The sequence below is a fragment of the Leuciscus leuciscus genome (assembly GCF_965113295.1).
Source record: "Leuciscus leuciscus genome assembly, chromosome: 14".
Classification (NCBI taxonomy): Eukaryota; Metazoa; Chordata; class Actinopteri; order Cypriniformes; family Leuciscidae; genus Leuciscus; species Leuciscus leuciscus.
The window spans coordinates 1,691,988-1,702,659 of NC_138738.1; the positions used below are offsets into that span (position 1 = coordinate 1,691,988).

The 10,672-nt window shown below is 34.6% G+C and overlaps 1 protein-coding gene across 4 annotated transcripts in view; it reads left to right on the forward strand.

Annotated features, from left to right (window-relative positions):
* kif5ab (kinesin family member 5A, b) overlaps window positions 1-7,340 on the forward strand; it is a 54,190-nt gene extending 46,850 nt beyond the window's left edge. Inside the window, exons 20-29 of one of the 4 annotated variants that reach the window (XM_082136364.1) lie at window positions 177-278; window positions 420-480; window positions 1,287-1,358; window positions 2,290-2,394; window positions 3,478-3,694; window positions 4,595-4,739; window positions 4,844-4,893; window positions 5,166-5,193; window positions 5,338-5,439; window positions 6,209-7,340. In XM_082136364.1, coding sequence (XP_081992490.1) covers window positions 177-278; window positions 420-480; window positions 1,287-1,358; window positions 2,290-2,394; window positions 3,478-3,694; window positions 4,595-4,739; window positions 4,844-4,893; window positions 5,166-5,193; window positions 5,338-5,422 — 865 coding nt within the window. In that variant the 3' untranslated portion in view covers window positions 5,423-5,439; window positions 6,209-7,340. The remainder of the gene's footprint in view (window positions 1-176; window positions 279-419; window positions 481-1,286; window positions 1,359-2,289; window positions 2,395-3,477; window positions 3,695-4,594; window positions 4,740-4,843; window positions 4,894-5,165; window positions 5,194-5,337; window positions 5,440-6,208) is intronic. The other 3 variants (XM_082136365.1, XM_082136367.1, XM_082136366.1) reach the window with 3 other exon arrangements.
* Window positions 7,341-10,672: the final 3,332 nt, after the last annotated feature.

The window sequence follows — 10,672 nt, forward strand, 5'->3', positions numbered from 1 at the left end:
TGTCTGTAGAAACCCTCTCAATAATTCGCTGTCTGTGTGTGTGTGTGTGTGTGTGTGTCTGTCTGTGTGTGTGTGTGTGTGTGTGTGTGTGTGTGTGTGTGTGTGTGTGTGTGTGTGTGTGTGTGTGTGTGTGTGTGCGTGTGTGTGTGTGCGTGCGTGTGTGTGTGTGTTTTCAGTGATAATCAGAGGCTGAACCTGCGTCTGGATCAGATGAGCGTCGAGTTCAGCGTTTTGAAGAACCGTGAGCGAGAGAAATCCAGACAGCTGGAGGAGCTCAGGTGAGTCTCTCACACACACACACACACACACACACACACACACACACACACACACACACACACACACACACACACACACACACACACTCTTCAGTGCGGAGAGAATGACATCACGTCTCACACACACTGCTCTATCTGCAGATATCTTCATGAACGACAGGAGCAAACCAAGCAGGACATGAAGGGTTTGGAGGAGACCGTCGTGAGTATCTGCACTTTTATTCTTTTTATTTTATTTTTTTATTTTTAATTTTATTATTATTTTATTAGTAGTATTCTACACTAACAGGAATATGGTCAAGTGTGACAATGTTTTTGGAAACTTTATTGCATGTTATTCACAATGAAATGGAAACGTATTATAGTTTAAATACTAAATGCAGTCTCTTCTGCTCACCACTGCTGCATTTATATGATCAAAAATACAGTAAAAATTGTGAAATATTATTCCAATGTAAATCATCTGTTTTCTATGTGAATATATAGTAAAGTGTAATTTATTCCTGTGATCAAAGCTGAATTTTCAGCATCATTACTCCAGTCTTCAAATGTTGTTCTTTTGAACTTTCTATTCATCAAAGAATCCTGAAAAATAAAATGCACAAAACTGTTTTCAACACTGATCATAATCATAAATGTTTCTCAAGCATCAAATCATCATATTAGAGTGATTTGTGAAGGATCATGTGACACTGAAGACTGGAGTAATGATGCTGAACATTCAGCTTTGATCACAGGAATAAATTACACTTTACTATATATTCACATAGAAAACAGATGATTTACATTGTCATAATATTTCACAATATTAATGTTTTTGTTTGTATTTTTGATCATATAAACACAGCCTTGGTGAGCAGAAGAGACTTCTTTTAAAAACATTAGAAATCTTACCGATCCAAAAGTTTTGACTGATAGTGAACTTTTATGATTTGAAGTGCACTTCTTTTTCACAAGGGTTTCTAAAGAATATTATGATTATGATATATGAGATGTTTGTGTTGAAAGGCTCGTGAACTGCAGACTCTCCACAATCTGAGGAAGCTGTTCGTTCAAGATCTCACGGCTCGAGTGAAGCGGGTGCGTTTCTTCAAAGCTCATGGAAAATCTCATGAAAAATTCAATTATGGCTGATTTTAGCACAATAAACTTTACAACACGTTCCTATGGAGTCCATAACGGGACATGAAGGAAAAAAAATGAGAATGGAGGAACAATTATTTGTCAATGCTTTACTTTCAGTCACAAACAACACAAAGTTTTACTGGCGAATGCAAAAGCATTAAAATATATATTTTCCATCACCGACTCATTTTCCAGTAATTAATATATTAACTATAACATTAACAATGAGCATCACATTTGTTACAGTGTTTATTAATCTTTGTTAACATTAGTTAATAATGTCCTTATTAGTTAATAATATTCGACTGTCTGACATTTATATTTTTTTAGCCAAAAATATGCATTATCACATAAAAATGTATGTTAATCAATTAAAATTTCAGTGCAATTGCCTGTCATGATATATAATGTTACTGTGATATGATTTCACAAACCATGAAATGAAATTATAATAATAAATATAAAAATTTAAACATAAAAGCGTTTTAAAAAAAGAATGTATTAAATTACTATTATAATTATAATACATTAAAAATATTTAATAATATATAAATTAAATATTTAAATAATTTACAAAATTACTAAATATGAAAAGTAACACATTAAATATATTTAACAACATATTTTATTATAAATATATAATATTCTAAATATAATATTAAATGTTATGATTGTATACATTATTTATTAAATTAAATTATTTAAAATATTATTAGATATAAGTAATGCATAAAATATATTTAATAACATTTATAGTATTATAAATGAATATATTCTATAATATATTTTTTTATATAATAATTTTACAATTTTCTAAATAATTTATTAAATTACTAACAATATTTTTAAACATAAGTTGGATTATATGAATGTGTGTGTGTTTCAGAGCTCTGAGTTGGATTCGGATGAAAGCTGTGGATGTTCAACACAGAAACAGAAGATCTCCTTCCTTGAGAACAATCTGGAACAGCTCACGAAAGTCCACAAACAGGTCCGTAAAGAAACGTGCCAGAAATCTTCACCTGACTAGTTACATTAGAGCAGGCAGTGGTGTTCAGACTTATATAAGAGTCAGACCCATAGGCTATATGGGCTTACATCCATTTACATGCAAACAAGTCAAGCCAAGCGTAAGAATACTTGTATAAAATGGGGCTATAAAGGCACATCTGACTTTATTCTCATTTAAAACATTAGATGGCACAAAAATTCTGCTAAGTACTTTTCTTAAAGCTGCTCTAAGCGATGTTGGGCACCTCGAAATGTCATAATGTAGGCCTACTACAAATTATACAATTATAAACACTTACAGGCTATTTTAGTTCCCCTCACTCCACAACAAATCCTTCAAATGTAATAATGATAGCGCCGCGCCTCACAAAAATGAACCAAACTCAGCAGCACACTGGTGCAGTGTTTTTTCTTTCGTTTTATTATTCTGTTAATTATTTAAAGCAAATATATTTCGCGCATTTCTTTTATATAGACCTAGACTATGATTTTATGAAAACAAATTATTATTATTTTTTACATTTTTAAATGTAACTCCTGGCGACCAGGGTTATAACAATACATCGATATAGATTAGGGTGACCAGACGTCCCAAAAAATTCGGGACAGTCCCGAAATCTAAGCTGTTGTCCCGAATCCCGAATCCGGCAATAACTGTCCCGAAAATTATACTAAAGCAAATTCTTGAGTAGGTATTGTCTGATAAAACATTAAAAACTGTCCGTGGAGGTCGAGTCGTCCGGCAACAAATTGTAATTGGTTGTGTAAAGTTGGCACATAATATCTAAATATTGATAAATCAATCGATATAGCCCTGAATCGAATCGTATCGCAGAATTTTTTTGATATATCGGCAAATAGTGTATCGCTGGCCGAGAGAATCGTACCGTATCGTATCGTATCGTATCGTATCGTGATGAACTGTCCGATTTACTCCACATTTTTTAAGACTCGCGACCCTCCCAGAGTTTACAAACCACCGCATTAGAGAATGCACACAAAGTCTCCTATTCTTTATGATTCTCTCTCCCTCTCTCTCTCTCTGTCACACACACACACACAGCTGGTCGGTGATAACGCAGATCTGCGCTGTGAGCTCCCGAAGCTGGAGAAGCGTCTTCGCTCGACGGCTGAGCGTGTTCGAGCGCTGGAGAACGCTCTGACCGAAGCGAAAGAAGGAGCGATGAAGGACCGGCGCCGGTACCAGCAGGAGGTCGAGCGCATCAGAGACGTCATGAGGCTCAGAAACCCGTTCAGAAGAACTCATGCTGCGCTCATCGGTCAGTGCTCTCCCATCATGCACTGGGGCGACACTTAAACCTGACGAATCTCAGATCCTCAAGTGTTTTATTCACTGAATTAGCCTTATTATGCACATTCAATACATTCAAGCGCACTTCTTTCTAGTAGAATTAATATGACATTTATATTTTATTACATTTTATTCAAATGTAATAACTATAACTATCACTGTCAAATATATAAGCAATGCATAAAATATATTTAATAACATATTTATAATATTATAAATTAATATATTATTATAAATATTATATTATACAAATATAATGCATACAATATATTAAGATAATATTATAAGTGAATATATTATAAATATAATATTATACACTTTTATAATTTTATAAATAATTTATTAAATTACATAAATATTATAAATATGACAAGTAATACTTTAAATATTTAATAACACATTTATAATAATTTAATAGTATATTATAAATATAATATTACATTTTAACATTGTATAAATAATTTAAATTAATAAAGATATTATTGAATATTATAATACATTGAATATATTTAGTAAATATTTTATTATAAATAAATAACATTCTAAATATTGTATAAATTATTTATTAAATTACTAAAATATTATTAAACATGAAAAATAATACATTAAATATATTTAATAACATATTATATTATATTATAAATATAAGTATAATATTACATTTTAAATAATTTATTAAATTACTTACAATATTTTTTAATATAATACATGTATTTATAATATTATAATTGTTATTAAATATATTTAATGCGATTATGTATTGTATTATAAATATATTACTACATTTTAAAACTGTAATACGTGTAATATTATTAAATACATATAAAATGATAATATTACATTTTATGGTTTTATTTTTTGCCCTCAGCCAAGCCGATTCGCCCAGGACATTACCCCGCCTCCTCATCTGCCAATCACATGTTCCCGCGCAGCAGAGATCAGCCAATCACATTCAGCAATGTGATGTTCAACAGCACCAGTGAAAAACCCAAATCAACCAGTTTGACCAGCAAGTGAGTAACAGCATTTATGACTTATGCCTGATCGAACTCTGTGTTTTTACTACAGCTGTGTGTGTGTGTGTGTGTGTGTGTGTGTGTGTTCCTCATGTGAACAGGACGCAGTCAGCGGACGACACACACACGGACTCCACACACACACTGAACGGTAAAGACGCTTCACACCAACACAACTGATGCTGTACTGTATTAGCTGAACCAAATGTTATTGCATGGGACTTGATTGAAACATCCATAGACTCGATCATGTGACGCTCATCGCCGTTGTTTTCTATAAATGAAGGAAGCATTTTATATTTAATGCAGTAAATGTAAATAAACTCAGATGACTCTGCGTGCAGCAGATCTGAGCATCTTTAATGCATTATTTTGAGCACTTATTATCAGTATGTTAATGCATATTCATACTTATTTGAACAGGAAATGGCAGAGATATGAATGATAACAGGTAAGCATGACAGTGTGTGTAATAACTCTGTAATAACTCTGTAATAACCCTGTAATAACTCTGTAATAACCCTGTAATAACCCTATAATAACTCTGTAATAACTCCACATGCTGTGTAAAGCCTCTGATGATGATGGTTTCTAGTGTGTGTTTCAGCGCTCGCTCTACGTCTGTCACTGCTGACCAATCAGAGGAAGGCATTCGTCAAGAGAAGCCCATCGCCAGCTAAACACACACACACACACACACACACAGGTAAACTGACCGAGAACTACTGAAGAGCAAATCACCTTTACAACAGTACTGTTAAAAACATTGTATTGCTATTTTTGTTTTAAATGCAAACATATGCACAGTAATGGACCGTATTTGTATATAAAAAAATAGTTTATTAAAGTAAAAAAAAAGTGTGTATATATATATATATATATATAAATAAATTAAATATATATAATAATATATATTACATTATTAATATAATTATATTATTAATTATAATTTTACAAATAATTTATTAAATTACTAAAGATATTGAATATGGCAAGTATAATACATTACATATATTTAATAATATTCTTTAGTAATTTAATCAATTATAAGATTATAAAAACTTAAAATATTTATTTATTTATTTATTTATTATAATATATGTAATTAGATCTATTTAATGTATTACTTACCATATTATCAAATATTCTAGTATTTTAATCAATTATTTACAAAATAAAAAATATATGTAATTATATTTATAATATATTTATTTATAATATTATAAATATGTTATTAAATATTGTAATTATAATACATTGAATATATTTAATAAAATATCAACATATTACATTATATATATATATATACATCATTAATTTTAATAATTTTAATAAATATGACAATGCATAACAATAACATATATTATTAAATACATATTATAATATTACATTTATTTACTAAATAATTACTAAAAATAATATTAAATATGATAAGTAATATTTACCATGTTGTTTGTGTTTCTCTCCAGGCGACCTGTACTTCTGAATTCTCTTCTCTGTATATTTATATATGCATGTTGCCTGCAGTTCCAGTGATGAACATGAACCCGTCACACACACACACACACACACACTCGTCACACACACACTGACAGGATCTGTCGAGCTGCATGATGAAGAGCTTTCATTCTCAGATCATTTCAGGAACACTTGAACTGATGGTTTTCTATGAAAGTGTGTTTGCTGAACGGTGAGATTACAGGACAACAGATGTGGCTGATGCTTAAACTATTACCCATAATCCCTCAGTCTTTCTATATATTAGTACCAATAGTCATTTATCTTTTCTAACCAATAATAATTACTAGTGATCATTATTTTTAAAGGGGCAGTGTCCCTATATAAGAGAAAACGCAGAATTAAAATCCAATGATAAATGAGGAAATTCAAATGAGGAAATAAATTAATGAAAAACTAAACAAAAATCTGATAAGAGTCCTCGTTTCCCACAAGCCGACTGTGTGACGCTGTTCGTCATCGTCTACATTAGTGTGAGGTTATGATGAAATATTTGTATGTAGCTGTTACTATTTTTATACTCATATTTAAATGACAGAGTAGTTTTTGTTGCGATTTGTATGCATTATTTATGTTTCAGTATCGTTATATAAAGAAAACAACTTTATTAGTTTTAATTTATTTAAATTACTTCTACCTATAATAAAGTCTAGAGAGTATTGAAGCTCGTTTCTGCCACGCTAATAATTAAAAAGGTAATGCCGACTTTTTCTCCCCCAGTTTTGAGTTTGAATCTCACATTTCTGAGAAGGTCAGAATTATTGTGAGATATAAAATTGCAATTACCATTTTAATTTTAATCTGAAGCAGAAACAAGCTTCCATAAGAGAGACGCGACATTAAGTGTTTAAGTGTAAAAGTCAGATAATAAAAGATTAAATATATCTAGTCAATTCTAAGTAGATCGAATGGGGATTTCATACATCATAAGTGGAGTTGAGTAATTATTATCTTTACATTTGATAAATTCAGATGTGTGAGAAATAACAACACAAACACATGCAGACACACACACACACACACTCAAACACATGCACTCTCTCACAAGCATGCACTCACACACACAAGCGTGCACTCACACACACTCAAACACATGCACTCTCACACACTCACACACACTCAAACACGTGCACTCTCACACACTCACATGTACACACAGACATGCGCACACACTCAAACACATGCACTCACGCACTCTTACACACACAAGCATGCACTCACACACTCATGCACTCACACACACTCATGCACTCACACACACACTCATGCACTCACACACTCATACACTCATGCACTCACACACACACTCATGCACTCACACACACACTCATGCACTCACACACTGCACTCACACACACACTCATGCACTCACACACTCATGCACTCACACACTCATGCACTCACACACTCATGCACTCACACACACTCATGCACTCACACACACTCATGCACTCACACACACACTCATGCACTCACACACACACTCATGCACTCACACACACACTCATGCACTCACACACACACTCATGCACTCACACACTGCACTCACACACACACTCATGCACTCACACACTCATGCACTCACACACTCATGCACTCACACACTCATGCACTCACACACACTCATGCACTCACACACACTCATGCACTCACACACTCATGCACTCACACACACTCATGCACTCACACACACTCATGCACTCACACACACTCAAACACATGCACTCACGCACTCTTACACACACAAGCATGCACTCACACACACACACTCATGCACTCACACACACACACTCATGCACTCACACACACTCATGCACTCACACACACTCATGCACTCACACACACACACTCATGCACTCACACACACACACTCATGCACTCACACACACTCATACACTCACACACACACACTCATGCACTCACACACACACACTCATGCACTCACACACTCATGCACTCACACACTCATGCACTCACACACTCATGCAATCACACACACTCATGCACTCACACACACTCATGCACTCACACACACTCAAACACATGCACTCACGCACTCTTACACACACAAGCATGCACTCACACACACTCATGCACTCACACACTCATGCACTCACACACTCTCATGCACTCACACACACTCAAACACATGCACTCACACACTCTCATGCACTCACACACACTCAAACACATGCACTCTCAGTCTCTCTCTCACACACACACACACACACACACACTCATGCACTCACACACACTCATGCACTCACACACACTCAAACACATGCACTCTCACACACACACACTCATGCACATGTACACACAAACACATGCACACACACACTCAAACACATGCACACACACACAAGCATGCACTCACACACACACACACACACACACACACACACACACACACACACACACACACTCGTGATCAGACAGTCACATCAGTCAGTGTGAACTCTGATCAGATACTGACACATTCATCTGTGTGTGTGTGTGTGTGTGTGTGTGTGTGTGTGTGTGTATGGTCAGGTTGCTTTGAGTCTGACCTTTGACCTGTCGACACGTCCTGATCTGCCAGTCAGGGTAAGAGAGTCAGGTTATGAGAAAAACATATTTTTGACAACACTTTAAAGGTTCTGTAAGTGATTTCAGCCATTCTGCAGCTCTAACTGAATCTCGTGTAGTAAACCGTGCAGCCAGGAACAGGTTGATGAGATAATGCATTCATAAAGATATAATGCATAACAATATTCATATACATGGGCCGCTTTCTAACCGTCTCACCATCAGCCTCTGGCTTCAACTGGACAAACACAGTTATAGGAGATCTCATGCGGTTTGTTTAAAGAGATTCTGTGCATCATCTTGTTAATGCGAATAACGGCACATGATGGACTAGAGGATTTGTGTAATAATTTACCCTTTTGTGTTTGGTTTTTGTAGTGCATGATGGACGTGTAGAAGAACTTTCCTTTAAAAATGTTTCAATAAAGAGAATATGATTCATGAACGTCAGTGTTTTCTGTAAGTACACTCTTAAAAATATACACTCTTTACTGGCATCTATGATTCAATAAACCTTTAACATCCATAGACAGTTCTTTACTGTGGAAAAAGCTTCTTTAGATTATTAAAATGTTCTTGATACTAAGAAAAGGATTCTTTTTGTTACTTAACACTGTGAAAATACCCTTTTGGAGCAGATTATTATGAAAAAAAGTATATAATGATCAAGTGTTCCCCAAAAATATAAGATAAAAAATGTGTGAATGTCATTCATTAGCATTAACATTCTCCAAGAGCCAGATGAGAGCACAAATCAGTGTTGGCAAATATATTTATGGGTGTCAATCGGCAGTAATATTTGTATGAATTATGAGCACGAACACTGAATTAAACTCTTTCACGTCGTCTTGTGCTTGAAAATGCCAGAATTAACGATTATTATCCTCATAATCATCATCTTTTATGTCTTAGTGAACATAAACAGTTGAGAAAGTAAACGCATGTGTATCAGTATACTGGATCAGTGCATCCGCTCTTAAAGTGACAGCAGCCTAATAAACCTGCGTCTGTGTCCACAATGGTAAAGGCCCCCTGAAATCAAACGTTTTTTTGCATTTAGTATGAATATGTTCGCCTTAAGGTTATGAATAAGCTGGTGTGTTCCAAAACAATGACGAAATTTGCATTTAGGAGATATAAGCATTCAAAAATGGGACATCACCGCTTCTCATCACATCTTATGTCCAATCAAATGCTCTCTAGAATCTGTAACTCCGCCCCCTATGCTGTAGACACCACCTGACCAAAGTGACCTTTGACACGTCAGAGCATTATGTGTTGGAGTGTGTGTTCGGTTGCTCAAACGCGTGAGTTTTATTCCGTTCTCTATCTGTATGTTCGTTAAGAATGAAATGAATGAATCCTCTAATATCGACGCTCGGATTCGGTTCCATGGAGCTGTCAGTCTGTGAGGTAAACTAAACGCTATTGGCTATTTGAAAAGGGGGAGGAGCTATTCAATAGGTCCCGCCTTATCTTCCCGTTTCAGAGGAAATTACGTCAACGTATCAAACAAAGCTGTGCGATCCAAGACACTTCAAACTACAAGAGAGAGTAAAAAGTTATTTTACATTTGATTATTATATTTCTGTACCTGAAACTTCAGAATTTCCACTGGTATCTAAAATGTTGGTGTCATAACTGCCCGTTTCATGGCTGCTAAAAAAATTGTATGGCCGGGAAATGGCAAAAAGTGGCAAAAAGTTAGTTTTAGGCCCTGATATCTATCGCTGCAAGAAAGGAAAACATTCATATAACAGTAGGACACACAAATAGAAATAATAAAATCTGTCTAACAGAGCGATAAAGGGCCGTTTCGGCACGGGTCAATGTGTAAGCAAGTC